The sequence below is a fragment of the Sprattus sprattus genome (assembly GCF_963457725.1).
Source record: "Sprattus sprattus genome assembly, chromosome: 7".
NCBI lineage: Eukaryota > Metazoa > Chordata > Actinopteri > Clupeiformes > Clupeidae > Sprattus > Sprattus sprattus.
In genome coordinates, this window is record NC_137926.1 from 5603759 (window position 1) to 5622908 (window position 19150).

At 47.6% G+C, this 19150-nt stretch overlaps 1 protein-coding gene across 1 annotated transcript; it reads left to right on the top strand.

Annotated features, from left to right (window-relative positions):
• Positions 1-97: 97 nt before the first annotated feature.
• pkn3 (protein kinase N3) lies at positions 98-18291 on the top strand (the record flags this gene model as incomplete). The annotated part of the gene is made up of 22 exons (XM_080842736.1): positions 98-118; positions 1405-1681; positions 2308-2462; positions 5019-5148; positions 6068-6207; positions 6887-7130; positions 7785-7967; positions 8386-8495; positions 10075-10218; positions 10609-10684; positions 11253-11436; positions 12476-12578; positions 13556-13626; positions 13759-13828; positions 13933-14024; positions 14623-14799; positions 15407-15469; positions 15806-15882; positions 16538-16680; positions 16897-17004; positions 17153-17233; positions 18091-18291. The coding sequence occupies 22 exons, from the start codon at positions 98-100 to the stop codon at positions 18289-18291; spliced, it is 2850 nt and encodes a 949-aa protein (XP_080698862.1).
• Positions 18292-19150: the final 859 nt, after the last annotated feature.

The window sequence follows — 19150 nt, forward strand, 5'->3', positions numbered from 1 at the left end:
GAAACACCGTTGGAAGATAGTTCAACTTTATTGGGAAAGCAAGTCAGGTCTACCTGCTAGGTGGAAAGGGGACTTTGGTCTGTGAACATTAATTGACATGGCGGGTGTTACTCTCCAGGTAAGGACACTTTTAATTTCAACAACGTGTTTTAATACCTCCATAAGTTTTTTTCATCAGTGAAACTGAAAACAAGGATATTTTAAATAAACGATAGAGTTACTTAGCCAGGCCAAAGCAAAGGCGTCTTGGAAACTTATACCATGGCGCTAAAGCTATCTGTCTTAGAGTGAATGAATGAATAAATACAGTCATCCTTAAGTTTGGCCACTAACTTCAGTGAACGTTAAAGACATTATATATTGTCATAACGTTGTCGATTGTAGTAAGGTAGTCCAAATAGAAAGCTAAAGTTATGATGCTTTTAAAAGTTCGTTGGAATAACTAGACATTCCAGACTTTCCCTAGCTAACGTTAGGGACAAAATGGCATTGATATCCCTGGTAGGTTAACCAGCGTTATTTGAAGCACGGGCAACTAACTAACTAGCTATCGCTAGATGGTAGCTAGATGAGTAAGTAGTCTGATTTTAACATAGTTTAGTTTATAATATCGCCCAGGTTAAACTTCTGCTCAGCGGAATCTCGGCGTCAAAACATTTGACTTAGCAGTGAGTTCAGACTCTGGTTTTACTGGTTTAACAGGTTTTGGTTACTTGATGCCAGTCACTCGTACACCGAATGCCAGATAACGTCGTAAAAGTCAAATCCGATAATTAAAAAAAAAAAAATCCGCTTTAGAAATGTTCTATGATATTCCATCTTGCAAGCAGCTGTTCAGTTTTTCCATTTGCATGAGAGGTGAGGACAGAGCAGCTTCTGTTTTCTCCTTGAATCCTACAAAGACAGACTCATGTCCTGAAACGCGATGCTTTCAAATTTGACCGAAAAAACAAAAAACAATTTTATTGAGTGAAATATTAAGCCTGTAATTAACGTGTCTCTAAAACATATTTTTCCTTACACTTCCGTAATTCATTTGCCTAAAAGCTGTTAACTGTCATGTTTGTTATTATGTGTATTTCCAGCCCCATATCTTGCAAGAGTAGACCATGTTGAAAACATTCTCCTAATCTTAGTCTGTACAGGATTGCTTGTAGTGGCCAGAAGCCAGTGGTACGAGTGTTTGTGGTGTTTTATGTTTGTGTGCTTCAGATTTCAGCTGGTGACATACTTTTGGTGCATACTCATACATATTACTGGAGATGTGTGGTCATTTTCACTTCCCACTTTTCTCCTACATCAGCCTCTTTGTCAGTGTCTTCCATCTTTTATACGCTCTTCCTGTTTAGAGCGGAGTGGAGGGGAGGGGAAATGATTCCTCTTTCCTCCTTTTCCCTTATTCAGAGCACCTGCCTTAGGGGCCTTGGCGACGGGGACATCTTGGACCCAGCTTTCCAGCAGCGCCTGGAGGATGCCCGAGCACTGCTGCGGCAGGAGATCCAACGTGAGCTGAAGATCAAGGAGGCCGCGGAGAGGCTCCGGCGGGCAGTCACCAACCGTAAGAGTGCGGCTGACGTGGATGGCCAGTTGCGCGCCTCCAGCCGCAAGCTGGAGCAGTTGCACTGGGACCTGCAGGAGCTGAACGCCCGAGCCATGGCCACCGAGAAGGACAACCCCACCAGTAAGAGCATGACTGGGGAGCATTTAAAGAGAGCCTAGAGGCTGATAATGTTATGGTTAAGGTCCTGATGGCATTGTATGGTAGATATGGCTCTGCCAGTAGGAATGTCTCTGAAGGAGGTGGTGATGGGGCATGTGGAGATAGCTGGTTGTGTGTGTGTGTGTGTGTGTGTGTGTGTGTGTGTGTGTGTGTGTGTGTGTGTGTGTGTGTGTGTGTGTGTGTGTGTGTGTGTGTGTGTGTGTGTGTGTGTGTGTGTGTGTGTGTGTGTGTGTGTGTGTGTGTGTGTGTGTGTGTGTGTGTGTGTGTGTGTGTGTGTGTGTGTGTAGGTTAATGAGGGTGAGGATGATGGATGGAAGTGATGACTTGGGGGGTGCTTTTGTTTTAAGTGGAGGTGGAGAGCTTGTAAGGTGTGAACCTCCAACGTCCCAGTAGGTGGAGCATAGCGTACATAAACACGAAGATAATGGATGCAGTTCTGAGAGAGCACATGGGTACAGGAATGTCAAAAAAGATTTAGACTTTAATAGCAATGCGTCCCAATATTACATTTATTTAATATAAATGAAGAAAAAACTGTATTATTTTAACTGATGGTTCTACCTCATTGCGGCTGTGTGCTTTGATAGGCGATGCTACATCACCTGACCCTTGTCTTTGGGAAGAGATCAAGTCCCCCCTCGCTGGTCGCATCCATGCCCTCCAGAAGCAGCTCACCATAGAGACCAAAGTCAAGCAAGGGGCTGAGAAAATGATCCAGACCTGTGCCAGCAGCTCTGTCAGAGTAAGTGCACACACACACACACACACACACACACACCCACACCCACATCACATCGCATTTATGCTACATACAAGCACACAAGCACACACACACACACACACACACACGCACACACGCACACACGCACACACACGCACACACACACACACACAAACGCACACACACGCACACACACTGCATTTAGACTACATATATACACACCGACTCTCTGCCTCCATTTTCATCTCCTTTACTCCCCTAAGCACGTCCTGGAAGCAGGCTGCACAGGAGCACACATGCCATTTTGCTTATTGCTAGTAATGGAATAATATCATCAAAGCTGTTGAGCACTTAAAGTTTGGTCCGGAGCCAAGAGACCCTAGCTCCACCTGCACTCTGATGAAGGACGTTCATCATATCTTCCTCAACCCCCCCCACCCCAGCCCCCAACCGCCCTCTACGTCTTCTCATCCCACCCCCCCCTACCCCCTACTAGTCCTAGGACACAATCAACCTTCAGAGTGGATGTTTTTTTTTTTTTTTTTACAAAGGAAATAAACAAGATTCCATTCCCTTGTGGCTGTCCTGGCTATTTTGTTCAGTGCCTATTTCACGGTCCACCTGAACAAGGGGAGGAGAGAGCGCTTCTGGTTTTCAATGAAGAGAGAGACCCAGCAGCAGATAGAGAGAGACCCAGCAGCAGATAGAGCTGCTCCTGCTGCTGCTGCTGTTGTTGCAGCTGCCATCGACGCTGCTGAACACTGTGGCAGGCAGTGATTAATGCAGGCAGTGCCCAGCCTGATCCAGACAGCTAGACTGTGGAGCTCCCTTACACACGCACGCGGACACACACACACACACACACCGCTGTGCTGGTGGTTCTGATTCGGTCTCGGTTTCTCCTGTCCTGGGCCTGGCGACAGCAGCGGACCATGTGACTTGGCACCGGCCAATGTGGAAACGAGGAGGTTTGGGGCAGAGAGGAGCAGCAGCACTGGCTGAGAGGAGAGGAGAGGTAACTCCTGAAGAAGGAGAACTGTAAACAGAGAGGGGGAGGAGGAGAGACCGGCAGTGAGAGAGGGAGGGAGGGAGAGAGAGAGAGAGAGAGACGGATGGAAGGAGGGAGGAGGACGACAAGGATTGTAAAACAATAAAGGAGCAGCAAGAAAAGGGATGACTCGGTGCACGTCGGAGCTTTCCTGCGAGAGGCGTGGGGCGCTGGTTCGGGACAGAGAGAGGAACTGAGAGTTTGGCGAGAGGAGTGTACGCTGCACGCGTGTGAGTTAGTGAGTGTGTGTTAGTGTGCAAGGACACGCAGCAGAAGAGCGTTAGCTGCTGACGGAGAGGGAAGGACACCCTGGACACCACAACAATGAAGGGGCTGATCTCCTCCAGACAAACTGACTGCCTGGAAGAGGACTGAAAAGGCCACAAAAGAATGACACATGACCCCTTTCAGCACACAGTGAGCAGGGACAGCTGCCAATGTCAGTGTCTCTTTCTTCCTTCTCCATCTGACTCCACCTTTCCTGTTGTTTCCTCTTCCATCTCTACCTGACTCCACCTTATCTCTTGTTTTTCATCCACACAACTTCTGCATTTCCAGGCGATGTAATTGTTTTTTCCCCTGCAGGAACCAAACTTGTATATCAGGTGACACACCTGGCATTAGCAACATGCCTTTTGATTCTGCCACTGTTGACTTTTCACCTGGCGGTTACTTAAGTGTATCGAGGCAGATCCCATTACGTGTCCTGAGTCATAAATCTACGCTGAGGACATGTAGCTGGGTGTGGTGTGGTGTGGTGTGGTGAGGTGAGGTGAGGTGAGGTGAGGTGATGATTGGATAAGCCAAGAACAGTAATGATTATGGAAATGCTGTGTTGTGGTTCCTTCTTCACCGAGCTGCTGCTGTGTGTCTGGCCTGTTGGTGGCAGTAGACTAAGGTTGCTTCTCATCTTCTCAGAGGACAGTCAGCTGCTCTGGTCTGCTTTGACTGCTCTCTATATCTCTGGATGTCATTATTGTCCTGTCAACCACTGCACGATCGAGAGGTCCTCGGCTGGGACGCGCCTAAGCCCAACGCATAATGTGACAGTTCTTAATTATCTGAATAAGCTGTGATTAGCTGTCCCATGACGTGACGTGCTGTGCAGTGCCGGCGGTTATCAGAAACAGGAATAAGAAGTGCTGATATGTGTAGAAATGTGGTGTTGTTTTCTTTTGAGGGCAGCTGCATTGCTGACCTGTAGACGGTTAGCAGACAAAGAGATCCTCTTCTCAGGACTTTCTGCTGCTCCCCTCAGCGCAGCATTCTTCAAGCCTCTGATGTCTCACTAGTGCACTTGATCTTAATCTCAGCGCTCTGTTGTGTTCCTAGTCTGGGGGACATCATGTCGTCATGTTCATGTTCATGTCCCTGGTCTTCCTCTGACTCTCTCTCTCTTTCTCTCTCCCTCTCTCTCTCTCCCTCTCTCTTTCTCTCTCTCTCTCTCTCCATCTCACTCTTGTCCACTGTCTGGGGGACATCATGTCGCGATGTTTATGTTCATGTACCTGGTCTTCCTCTGACTCCAGGACCGAAAGATGCTGTCCACGGCCCAGCAGATGCTGCAGGACAGCCGCACCAAGATCGAGCTGCTCCGCATGCAGATCATCAAAGTCACCCATGCACGAGAGGGGGAGCGTGAGGCGGCCGACCCAGAAGGTGAGGCCTGGGGGTGGGGGTGGGTGGGTAACCTGAGCCCTGTCACCTTCTAAATGTAACTGACTGTCCCCTCTCTTTTTCTCTCTCTCTCTCCCTCTCTCTTTGTTTCTCTCTCCTTTCTCTTTTTCTCTTTCTCTCTCTCGCTCTCTTTTTCTCTCCTTTTCTCTCCTTTTCTCTTTTTCGCTTTCTCTCCCTCTCTCTTGCTCTTTTTCTCTTTCTCTCTCTCTCCCTCTCTCCCTCTCTCTTTTGCACCTGAGAGCAGTAGTTTTATCTCAAGAGTTTGGTTGCCTTTGAAGTAGCTGGAATGTTTTTTTCCTTCCTGCCTGTCAGAAAATTGGGGAGGTCTAATTTTAGTCTCACTTCTGTGGTCGTTTGTTTTGCCCTTTTTACTGCCGCAGTGAGTAGGTGTGCATGTGTTCAAACATAGTATGTTTGCATTGCCATTGATCACAATGACCATCACTGTGTTTGTGTCTGTATTGGACCAATGGTGAAGGGGGAAGGTTCATCGCTTCCTTTGCTTGTGGTGCAGTAAGACACAGCCGCTAATGTAGTCTGCTGTACATATGGTGTGTCCACGTAACACTCGTAACAACCGTAATACTCATAACACTCGTAACACTCCTGACACTCCTACTCGTAACACTCCTAACACTTGTAACGCTTGTAACACTCGTAGCACTCAATACTCGTAACACTCATAACACTCATAATACTCGTAACACTCGTAACACTCCTGACACGCCTACTCGTAACACTTGTAACGCTTGTAACGCTTGTAACAGTCGAAACAACTGTAACACTCGTAACACTCCTGACACAACTACTTGTAACACTCATAACACTCCTGACACTCCTACTCGTAACACTCATAGCACTCCTGACACTCCTACTCCTAACACTCCCTCCTGCCTCCCAGAGACCATCAGCCCCCTGGAGCTGCGGGTGGAAGAGCTCCGACACCACCTGAAGATCGAGGCCGCCGTGTCCGAGGGCGCCAAGAATGTGGTCAAGCAACTCGGGGGACGCAAGGTGCAGGACCGACGGGCGCTGGCTGAGGTGGGCAGAGTGAGATGGCACTCGCTGATGTTTTTTTTTTTTTTTTAAGATTTATTTTTGGGCTTTTTATGCCTTTAATTGATAGTACAGTTAAGAGTGGGACAGGAAATGAGTGGGAGAAGAGGTGGGGAGAGGACAGGAGAAAGGACATCAGGCCGGATTCAAACCTGTGTCCTCCATGGGCGTCAAGCCCGAAGGTGGTCGAGGCTACTGTGTGAGCTACAGTCCCCCCCACTCGCTGATGTTTTATCAAGAGTGCTGACTGGAAGTGTAGGGAATTTAGTTTCACATTTAAGCTGGTCATGAAATGGATGTGCTCTTTTTTTTAATGCATGAAATTAAAAGTGGTTGTGTCTGTGGTAGCTGAGCATTCAATTCAATTTGAGTTGTAATCAAGAACTCTGGTTCATTGTGGCACTGGTAAATATGTTTAATTTCGACGTTTTGAATGAATGCCTATTTGTATTAACATGGACTTTCATCCATGGTAAATAAAGTCCAATTTCGATTAAATTATTATAAATGTTCATTATTCTGTCGTATTTACATGTTCTCACTAGTTTGAAAGGTGCTAGCTAAATGAATGGGAGCAGTCATAATTACATGAAGGTGAGCAGACACCAGTATTGACTCGGATTGTGTGGACGGACATGTTCTCCTCTCTCACCTCCACCTCCAGGCCCAGGCCCGTCTACAGGAGTCGTCCCAGAAGCTGGACCTGCTGCGTCTGTCCCTGGAGCGGCGTCTGGGTGAGCTGCCCCCGGACCACAGCAAGCGCACCGCCATCAAAGAGGAGCTCACGATAGGCGCCTCCCCCTCCGTGGGCCTGCAGAGGGACCGCCTATACTCCACTACCACCTCCTCGTCATCTTCCTCCTCCTCCTCTTCCTCCTCCTCCTTCTTCAAGCCAGCCTCCCTGACAGGTAACGGCTGCCTGCACTGGTGGCACATGATTTGATGTGTGTGTGTGTGTGTGTGTGTGTGTGTGTGTGTGTGTGTGTGTGTGTGTGTGTGTGTGTGTGTGTGTGTGTGTGTGTGTGTGTGTGTGTGTGTGTGTGTGTGTGTGTGTGTGTGTGTGTGTGTGTGTGTGTGTGTGTGTGTGTGTGTGTGTGGCTGTTGGTCCGCTTTTTTGTTTGGTTTTGTGTTTTTTTTTCTCCTTACGTAGAAGAATGGTTCTGCTCTTTTCTGTTAGCGGTGCGAGTCAGACCTAATAATTCATCCAGTATTTGTTCCGTTCGTGAAGTGAAGCGATGCGCAGCCTCTTCAGGTTATTTAATGGATCACAGAGCGCTGCCTGCACAACAGTAGTGTTACCGAATATATTTATTTATTTATTTATTTATCTTTATCTTCTTCCGGAAGTTATTTTGGGCCAAGGGTACTCAGAGCCATCACTTTGACAAAGTATTATATATGTGGAATGTGGCATAACAATGTAACAACAAGGGCATTGTTTCTCTAGGGTCAGCCTCTTGAGAGCTTGTGGAATTGTTTGGTGTGTGTATGTATTGATTTGTGTGTGTGTGTGTGTGTGTGTGTGTGTGTGTGTGTGTGTGTGTGTGTGTGTGTGTGTTCAGGTCGTCTGGAGGTCAGGCTCATGGGCTGTCAGGACCTGCTGGAGTCGGTGCCGGGCCGCTGTCGGGTCTCAGGCCTGACTCCGACGACAGGCAGCCCCTCGGAGGCCAAGTCCCTGAAGATCCGCACGGGCCTGTCTGGACGCAGCACCAACGGCAAGACCCTCAAGAGCGACGAGCTCTCCAGTGAGTCCAGTGTGTGTGTGTGTGTGTGTGTGTGTGTGTGTGTGTGTGTGTGTGTGTGTGTGTGTGTGTGTGTGATTTGATCTGCAGTCATCGCCGGAGGAGCCGAAAGTAGAGTAGCACCACTGGGGAAAGCGTAGGAGTCATGAAACCGCATGCTGGATGTTAATTTATTAAATTGACACAACATTTTTAAATATATTTTGCTGGTGGGTATTTATTCCTAAATGATGTGTCGGCAGTGAATAATCTGTATCCATGAAGGCTGTGAATCGGAACTCAGTCTGAGGTGTCGTATGTAGTCCTTTAAGGCGTATTTGAGTTTCTTTGGGTTTATAGTTTTGATTGCTTGTCCAATGTTTTGTTGACAGTCTTTACCGTGTGTGTGTGTGTGTGTGTGTGTGTGTGTTTTGATCTGCAGCGGAGATCAATGCTATGGTCAAGGTAGATAACCGGATTGGAGGCCGCACCCACTGGAGACCCATCAGCAAGGAGTGCTGGGACCAGAGCTTCAGCATCGAGTTGGAACGGGTGAGTTAGTGCCTCTCAGTCCCTGTGTGTGTGTGTGTGTGTGTGTGTGTGTGTGTGTGTGTGTGTGTGTGTGTGTGTGTGTGTGTGTGTGTGTGTGTGTGTGAGTGTGAGTGTGAGTGTGAGTGTGAGTGTGAGTGTGAGTGTGAGTGTGAGTGTGAGTGTGTGAGAGTGTGTCAGGCCTTCCCTTCAGCATCGAGCTTGGAACAGGGGAGTAAGTGCCTCTCAGTCCCTCTGTGTGTGTGTGTGTGTGTGTGTGTGTGTGTGTGTGTGTGTGTGTGTGTGTGTGTGTGTGTGTGTGTGTGTGTGTGTGTGTGCGCCAGGCCTTCCCTTCAGCATCGAGCTGGAACGGGTGAGTTAGTGCCGAGATATACTCAGTTAAGGAGCATGAATTGCTACGTGCTTACGCGTTGCGTTGGGGGTGTAGCCAAGCAATTCACCGCCAGAACAATAGGCTTGCGTAAAATGGCGCAAGTCTAGAAAAATCGCCCGACGCACGCAAGACGTGAAAAGTCGCGCAAGGGGCTTGCAGGGCCTCTTACGCCTCTGACCATAAATCGGCCATAAGTGCCTCTCAGTCCCCTCTCTGTCCCTCAGTAGTCTGCCCCACCCACCCCCACACCAGGCCAGGCCTTCCCTTCAGCATGATGTAATCCCCACGGCTAATCCCTCGGCACCGCTGTAATCTGGTCCTAGCCCCGAAGACCAACAAGGAGCCTGACTCTGGTCCAAGACTGCTTCCTACTCTCTCTTTCCCACCCTCACTATTTGAGCTCATTCCCAGCAGTATGATCAGAATGTTTTTTAGTTTTTTTTTTTTCATTGCGCTGTCAGTACAAAATTAGAAGCTGTTTTTCTGTGGGATTTAAGTGATGGGCTGCGGGCTTTAGCACATCAAAGTAAATCTGTTTCCAACTGCCACTAAGACTGGTTTAGAAGTTATGTTTGTGTGGGAATGTGCCTTTATGACCACATGCGAGCATGTGTGGGTTCAGGGTGGGTTTTCACAAGTGTGCCTGATTTGTTTGTGTACTGTGTGTTTGTGGTTGTTTGCATGTGCATCTGTGAATTTATCAGAGCATTTGAAGTTTAAAGAGGGTTTAAGGTAGTGTTTGAGGTATGCACTTTTAACATATTGGTTTGTGCATTGTGTCTCTGGCAAACAAATGTCATCATGCTAGTTTTGCTTCCAAGAATCACACATCGCAAATGTGTGTAATGTGTGAGTTTGACACTGAGTGTGTGTGTGTGTGTGTGTGTGTGTGTGTGTGTGTGTGTGTGTGTGTGTGTGTGTGTGTGTGTGTGTGTGTGTGTGTGTGTGTGTGTGTGTGCAGTCTCGTGAGCTGGAGATCGGATGCATATGTATGTAATGTGTGATTTTGACACTAAGTGTGTGTGTGTGTGTGTGTGTGCAGTCTCGTTAGCTGGAGATCGGATGCATATGTGTGTAATGTGTGAGTTTGCCACGAGTGTGTGTGTGTGTGTGTGTGTGTGTGTGTGTGCAGTCTCGTGAGCTGAAGATAGTGCATATGTGTGTAATGTGTGAGTTTGACACTGTGTGTGTGTGTGTGTGTGTGTGCAGTCTCGTGAGCTGGAGATCGGCGTATACTGGCGAGACTGGCGTGCTCTGTGTGCCGTGAAGTTCCTGCGGCTGGAGGACTTCCTGGACAACCAGCGGCACGGCATGTGTCTGTACCTGGAGCCCCAGGGAACCCTCTTTGCTGAGGTGAGTGGGGGGTGTGTTGGGAGGAGAACGTCAGAAAGTTCTTTTATTGTGGGAATGTTACACATATGTACTGCTTAAATGAACAGGAACTTTTATCCATTGCAGTTTGCAGTGAAGTAAAAACAAACACCCCAGTATAGGCAGTTCTATACGCATAGCTTTACTTGAATCTCAAACATTTTTAGCTATGTTTACTTTTTGTATGTATGTTATTTAAAGTAAGTGCCTTAGTGTTAGAGAGCAAATGTTCACAAGTCATCATCAGCCCGTTCTCCTTCAGTGCCATGGTGATCACATCCACAGACTAATAATGTTGAGATGTATGGAGGTAGGGGTAATATGTCATCACTGTTCTCTCGTGAAAGCATAAGGCATGTAATGCATTTGTAGGTGACCTTCATAAATCCTGTGATCGAGCGCCATCCAAAGCTACAGCGACAGAAGCGGATCTTCCCCAAGGAGAAGGGTTAGTAGTCCTGAACTAACACTAACTTAAGTTCTCTAGTTAGGGTTAGTAGTCCTGAACTAATACTATCTTAAGTACTCTAGTTAGGGTTAGTAGTCCTGAACTTTCACTATCTTAAGTTCTCTAGTTAGGGTTAGTAGTCCTGAACTTTCACTAACTTAAGTACTCTAGTAAGGGTAAGTAGTCCTGAGGTACTCTTGTTGAGGTTAGTAGTCCTGAACTATCACTAACTTAAGTACTCTAGTTAGGGTTAGTAGTCCTGAACTAATACTAACTTAAGTACTTTAGTACTTACTTGAGTGTCGCTATGCCCCTAGCCCTACTGAGTCTAGTTTCCAGTATCATTCTAGCACTATAATTAACCATAGCTTTCCAAAGGCAGTTACACATTATTTTGAGAAAATGTGTTTTTGAAAAAAAAACTATTGTTACACCAGGTTTTATTGCTCTTAGCTTGATTGTTCTCTCCCTTGTACGTCGCTTTTGACAAAAGCGTCTGCTAAATGACTAAATGTAAATGTAAATGACTAAATGTTTTATTTCCATCCCCCGCTTCCTGTCTGATCAGGGAAGAACTTCCTGCGTGCGGCTCAGATGAACATGAACTTTGCCACATGGGGGCGTCTGATGATGAGCGTGCTGCCACCCTGCCACAGCAACATGACCGCCCTCAGCCCCCCCATCTCCGGCACCGACGTCACCTCGCCGCCCTCCGCCGACAAGACCGCCGCGTCCACGCCACCCCCTCTTGGGTAAGAGCTGCTGCTGCTGTACACTCACAGTTACGGCTTGTGCTCTGTTGTCAGTCCATATCCCTCGTCCGGGATATTATTTTGTAGGGTATGTTTACATTTGATTTAAATTAGAGATGCACGATATATCGGCGGCCGATATATTAGTGGCCGATAAGTGGAAAAAATAAAATATTATTATTATACCGATATCATAATTTTGGCCGATAATTTAAGCCGATATTTTTAACGTCTAATTTCCCTCCAAATATGTTTTCCCGGGTAGCCTGTTATACTCATAGGTCCGTTGCCTGGCCTGTTGAGGGCTCTAGCCATCAAATGTGTTGCTAACTGATGTGACACGCACACACACACACACACACACACACACACACACGACAGTCTTGAATGTTGGATGTTATTTGCTTTGACTTGATATTATAGTGAATATAAAGTACTACATGTTAAGCGTTGTAGTGCATCCTGTTGAGGGCTCTAGCCATCAAGTGTGTTGCTTTTGATGAAATTTCTTGTGCCCTAACATTTGAGAAAATAAAAAAGCACATCTAAAACCTTTTGTACCCTTTATTTTTAAATACAAAAAAATATCGGTTATCGTATCGGTATCGGCCACAATAAACCAATAATTATCGGTTATCGGTATCGGCCCTAAAAGTCCATATCGGTGCATCTCTAATTTAAATTAAACCTTTTTTTTTACTACATTCCTTTTACTGACATGATATTATTGCTGAGGTCTTCTAGAATATATAATCAGATATTCCATTTGTTTTTAGTTAAGGGAAAGGTCAGACAACTTAGAAAAGTCTAAAAGGCATTGGACTGTAGAGGGTTAAAAAACACTTTGAGAAAACAAAAACACTCCATCCTCATTACATCCAGTCCAAGTACCATGAAGGACATAATGGCAGGGTATTTATTACAGGGTTTCTGGTTCACGCCACTAGTTTATAAATAGATAACATTTGAAGTGTTAGTGAAGTTGGTGTTTGGTGTTGATAAGTCAGACTGTGACGAGAGGCTTGCTGTGCTAACACAGGGACTCCACTGTGCTCAAGCTGAACTTCAGCGAAGACCGGCCGCCCAAACCACCACGCCTTCACACCATCAAGGCGTCGTCTTTAGACACTCCATCTCAGCTGGTAAGACTCCACCCTGCACCTCCCCTCCAGATGCACCTCCCCTGCAGGGGCACTAGACCCCACCCTGCACCTCCCCTCCAGATGCACCTCCCCTGCAGGGGCACTAGACCCCACCCTGCACCTCCCCTTCAGATGCACTAGACCCCACACTGCACCTCTCCTCCTGCACCTCCCCTCCAGGGGCACTAGACCCCACCCTGCACCTCCACTCCTGCACCTCCCCTCCAGGGGCACTAGACCCCACCCTGCACCTCCCCTCCTGCACCTCCCCTCCAGGGGCACTAGACCCCACCCTGCACCTCCCCTCCTGCACCTCCCCTCCAGGGGCACTAGACCCCACCCTGCACCTCCCCTCCAGATGCACTAGACCCCACCCTGCACCTCCCCTCCAGCTGCACCTCCCCTCCAGATGCACTAGACCCCACCCTGCACCTCCCCTCCAGATGCACTAGACCCCACCCTGCACCTCCCCTCCAGCTGCACCTCCCCTCCAGATGCACTAGACCCCACCCTGCACCTCCCCTCCAGCTGCACCTCCCCTCCAGAGGCACTAGACCCCACCCTGCACCTCCCCTCCTGCACCTCCCCTCCAGATGCACTAGACCCCACCCTGCACCGCCCCTCCAGCTGCACCTCCCCTCCAGATGCACTAGACCCCACCCTGCACCTCCCCTCCAGATGCACTAGACCCCACCCTGCACCTCCCCTCCAGATGCACTAGACCCCACCCTGCACCTCCCCTCCAGATGCACTAGACCCCACCCTGCACCTCCCCTCCAGGGGCACTAGACCCCACCCTGCACTTCCCCTCCAGGGGCACAGCTTCAGTGATGTGGGAGGGGTTGCAGGGACATGACAACAACGTTCTGACTGAAAAGCAGTTTTTCATAAACAGTTTTTGGTGACTAAGATTAATTTTTATTTTTTTAGATTTGCATTCCTTCCTTATTTGCTCCTCTTTTTTTTTTTGCTTTCAGAATTCCAAAGTAAACTCCACAGAGGGCAACCACATTTCCAATGCCAGACCTACACCTCAACCTGTTCCCAGGTCAGTTTTACAAACATGCTAATAACAATGTAAGCTGCATGCAGTTGTCCTTCCCAAAGTGACATTTATGTTCATCTTAACTTTCTTTATTTCTTGTCCTCCATCTCTCTCACTTCATTTGCACATTTTTAGGACGAAGCCGAGGATGCAGATAGAAGACTTTAACTGCGTCTCAGTTCTGGGTCGAGGACACTTTGGAAAGGTCTGTTCCCCAGCTGTGCTATCTCTCTTTGTTTCTGGCTCTACTTTATAAAGCTGAGGCGTTGAATCCATCCACTGAGCGTTCCTCCCCGTCTGTCCCAACAGGTCCTCCTGGCCGAGTTTAAGAGGACAGGGAAGCTGTACGCCATCAAAGCCCTAAAGAAGGGCGATGTTGTCACCCGGGACGAGGTGGACAGGTAAAGCCTCACACCCTGACCCACGCATCAGAAGCCGATGGGACCTTTTGGGGGACTGGGGTTGACCGCATGGGCTGCCTAAAGTGGAGTCTATATGCAACGTAGGCTCTGCTTATGAGGCTTATATTGGATTGCATTGCATATGGTAGCAAGATGATAATAATAGGCAACTGGAGTAACAAAATCAGTTACTTTCGCAGTCCAAAATGTGATACCAAAAAGTTCTTGACATAAAATAAAACATTTTTTTAAAACATTTCTTTATCACAAATCCAAAGCACCATATCCCCGACCCGCACGTTAGACGCCGTCAGTTGCTTTCGTTGTCCAAAATATGATCCCAAAAAGTTTGGGACTTAAAGAAAGGTTTAAAAAACTCACAAATCCCTCTTGCTGTCCTTGAATGGGTGTCTGTTGTGTTTGGTGCCTAGTCTAATGTGTGAGAAGAGGATCTTGCTGTCCTTGAATGGGTGTCTGTTGTGTTTGGTGCCTAGTCTAATGTGTGAGAAGAGATCCCTCTTGCTGTCCTTGAATGGGTGTCTGTTGTGTTGTGTTTGGTGCCTAGTCTAATGTGTGGTCTGTTGTGTTTGGTGCCTAGTCTAATGTGTGAGAAGAGGATCTTTGAGACAATCAACGTGTCACGGCACCCGTTCCTGGTGAACCTGCACGGCTGCTTCCAGACCAGCGACCACGTGTGCTTCGTGATGGAGTACTCCCCCGGGGGCGACCTGATGACTCACATCCACACCAACGTCTTCACAGAGCGCCAGACCCGGTAACACACATGAGCGCCAGACACGGTAACACACATGAGCACCAGACACGGTAACACACATGAGCACCAGACACGGTAACACACATGAGCACCAGACACGGTAACACACATGAGCACCAGACACGGTAACACGCACCAGCAACAGCGCCGCGACGCTACGCTACCATCTTAATAACCCCACTGGTTCCCAACACACAGGCTCTACTTGACAAACCTGTAGGAATGAATTGAAAACACACCAGGCACTAGCACCATTACTAGCACCAGTAATAGCACCAGCGTTGCGACGCTACGCTACCATCTAACCCCTCTGGTTCCCACAACCTACCTGACAAACCTGTAGAAATGGATTTCTTTTTTGGCTTTGGAATATTATTTTCGTAACCCATCCACACAATATTCATATCCTCATACCATACACACTTTAAACACCTAGGGGTGACATTGAGCCACAGATAAACAGAAACTTGAGATGCCCTCCAGGATAGCATTAGTTTGACCACAGTAAGTTACTGTTGTACGAGTCCCCAGGTGAGCCTTAGTTAGGTACTCAGTGTGTTGCCATGCTAATTGGCTAATTGGCTAATTACTCTCTCTTGTTGTGCAGGTTCTATACTGCCTGTGTGCTCCTGGGGCTGGAGTTCCTGCATCAGAACAAAATAGTTTACCGGTGAGTGAAACATGTTGCAGTTTATTATAGGGGTGCAGTATATTATAGGGGTGTAGTTTTTATAGGGGTGTTAACTGCCAGAGACCTCATGATTTTATGTTGCTGTTGATTCACAATGTATTTTGGATTTGATTCTAAAGTATTACATTTGTCCAGTAACTCTGGCTCATTACACTGGTTAAATGCCATCTCTACAAACCTCTTCCAGAGCCCTTCCAGAGGTCAAAAGTAATAAGGATAAGGTCAAATTGGGAGTCATTTTTATTACACATTTCTCCTGATTTCCTTTTCCCAGTTTCATAGCATAGCTTAGATTTTTTTCTTTCCTATTTCAAGGGACTTGAAGTTGGATAACCTGCTAATGGATGCAGATGGCTTTGTGAAAATTGCTGACTTTGGCTTGTGTAAAGAAGGTAAGTGAGATTTAACGTTTCCTCACGTATGTATGGTCGTCGTCACACTCGACACCTACAATTTCAATCCTTATCCGGGTGAAACCCACCAAAGTCAACACTAGAATAGTTGAAGCTGTGAAAAAACAAAATCAAATCTGCAATATGAACTCAATTAACATTGACTTCCTCTTTCTCATCGAAAGTGTGTGGAATGAATCCATTAATTCAAATCCTGTCTGAGGACATGCAGTCCATTCACATTATCAGTCAGTGCAGTTACATGATGGCATAACCCCGATTTCGGCCAAAGCCCGACTTCTCTATTCATGGGGGGTTAACTGTGTTATCTCACAGTACATGGCAGTGACAAATCCAGATCTTGCCCGCGTCAGTTCAAATCAAATGTGGAATGTTTACAAGCGGGCATTTGCTACCGTTGATTATACAGTAAACAAGTTGTGAAATGAAACATAAACACATCACAGTTAAAGTTGTATTAGTATTGATTCATGAATTGGATCTTCGATTGAACCCCGACTACACTCGGAAACTGGACACATGTAACTGCACTGTCTGTTATGACATTTGATGCCTACAAAATACTGGGTATCTTGTTAGTGACCTTATCACAGGTGTGAGTCCTCCTTCATGCCGTCTCTTGCACTCGGCACAGGTATGGGTCACGGTGATCGCACCTCCACCTTCTGTGGCACACCTGAGTTCCTGGCCCCGGAGGTGCTGACGGAGAGTAACTACACGCGTGCAGTGGACTGGTGGGGCCTGGGCGTCCTCATCTACGAGATGCTCGTGGGGGAGGTATTTTGTGTGTTTTGTGCGGCAGTCTCCTTTTCCAGGATGATGCTGCAGTTATTTTATCGTTTGTTGTTTATTTATTTGTTTGTTTTTGTTTTGTTTTGGGAGAGGTGGATTCAAACCACAAAGAGCAGCATCTCATGTCAATATCCTAAAATCAAATTATGTACCTTAAATCAGTAGAATGACAAGATATTTTTTGTGTGTTTTGTGCGGCAGTCTCCTTTTCCAGGAGATGACGAGGAGGAAGTGTTCGACAGCATCGTGAACGATGACGTGCGCTACCCGCGGTTCCTGTCACCGGAATCCGTGTCGGTAATCCAGAAGGTGCGAGTTTGGCTGCATTCCACCGCTATCAGCTCCTTCATCACACTGATAACGCGCCTGCCGGCCTGTCTGCGCCCAGGAGCGCTGGCTGTCTCCGAGTAAGAGGTCTGACTGATGGCTTTCTGCTTTCTCTTTCCCCGTGCCGCAGCTGTTGCAGAAGAGCCCAGAGAGGCGGCTGGGAGCTGGGGAGACGGACGCTCAGGAAGTGAAGAAACACCGCTTCTTCCAGGTGAGCCTCCGCGGTCCACGCTAACTACAACTTTGTGCTTCGGGGTTAGGCGTGAGGGGAAAATGTGGGTTATTGAATAGAATGACAGATGTCAATTAGACTTTATACTCTACGAGGTTCACAAAGTCAAGTCACAGTATATGGTTCTGAGAAATTATTAATTGTTTGATTTGATGCTTTCTGTCCTTTTGATCAGTTAAAGCCAGTAAAGATCCTAACGTATCGATGAATAAATGAAAGAAGTGTAATATTCATGCAGTCATGACTCAAGGAGTGTCAGTGAGTCTGTGCATGTCTCACTCCAGCCCCTCACCTGTGTGTTTAGTTTATCTGTATCTGATGTCTGACTGTAAGGCTGTGTCTGTGATTGGGCACTAATTGCACTAAGTGCAGACAAAGTGGCATCTCAAAGCCAAAGTCAAAGTGTGTTTATTATTGCATGTACCAAATTACTTAACTGTGTTGTCCTGCTGTGTTAACTGTGTTGTCCCCAGTGGCTTCTGTCCTGCTGTGTTAACTGTGTTGTCCCCAGTGGCTTCTGTCCTGCTGTGTTAACTGTGTTGTCCCCAGTGGCTTCTGTCCTGCTGTGTTAACTGTGTTGTCCCCAGTGGCTTCTATCCTGCTGTGTTAACTGTGTTGTCCCCAGTGGCTTCTATCCTGCTGTGTTAACTGTGTTGTCCCCAGTGGATTCTATCCTGCTGTGTTGTCCTGCTGTGTTAACTGTGTTGTCCCCAGTGGCTTCTATCCTGCTGTGTTAACTGTGTTGTCCTGCTGTGTTAACTGTGTTGTCCCCAGTGGCTTCTATCCTGCTGTGTTAACTGTGTTAACTGTGTTATCCTGCTGTGTTGTCCCTGCAGGGGATCGACTGGGAGGCTCTGCTGGCCAAGAAGGCGAAGCCCCCGTTCCTGCCCACCATCAAGGGCTCGGTAGACGTCAGTAACTTCGACGAGGAGTTCACGCGCCTCAAGCCGGTCCTGACTCCTCCCCAGAGCCCCTTCTTCCTCTCCACTGAGCAGCAGGACATCTTCGCCGACTTCGACTTCTCGGCACTGCACTGAACGCTCAGGACTAATCATCTCTCTCTCTCTCTATCTCTCTCTCTCTCTTTCCCTGTCTCTCTCACTTTCTCCCTCTCTTTCTTCTCTCTCTCTCTCTCTCTCTCTCTCTCTCTCTCTCTCTCCCTTTCACTGTTTGGCTATGCACCTATAGTTGTCTCGCTGTTACCCCTTTAAGACCGTTGGCAAATCTGTGCTTTGAGCTCAAGTCGGCCCCACTGCTCCCTCTAGCCCTCTGCGGAGGAGGAGGAGGAGGAGGAGGAGGAGGAGGAGGAGGGGTGAGGACCCAGTGAAGCGTGGCGGCACACACTGTAGCTCTGTGTAATGCTTGTGAACACTACTGTCTGCCTGCTCCCACACACTCACACACACCCACCCCCACACACACACACACACCCCAGCCCTGCCACGGTCTGCCCTGCCTCCAGCAGCCAGGAGAGGGACCCCATCACTGTGAGTACCGTTGGACGCTGCCCTCACCTACTACTCATGGCCGAGCAAAGCTTTCTTCCTTCCTGCCTTGCCTGCCTGCCTGCCTGCCTGCCAGTCAGTTGGTCTGTCTGTCTCTGTGTCTGTCTGTGCTACAGCAGGTCAAGTCTGTGTTTATTTAATGTGGAGGTTTTTGTACATCCGAATGCCTACATTTGTTTCTTTCTTGTCAGAGCATTGGATTTGTGCCGTTGCTCTGGTCCGTTTTTACTCCATGAGGTGTTGTTTCTTCTTTGATGTCTGCTGTTGACCATTTTGTTTTTAAAACCAAACTTAAAAAAAAAACTGCGAGTAACTCGACTGTGCAGCTGACCTAAAATGTCTTCCTGTAGCAAAATGATGCCAGATTGATATTTGCACTTTTTTTACGTGA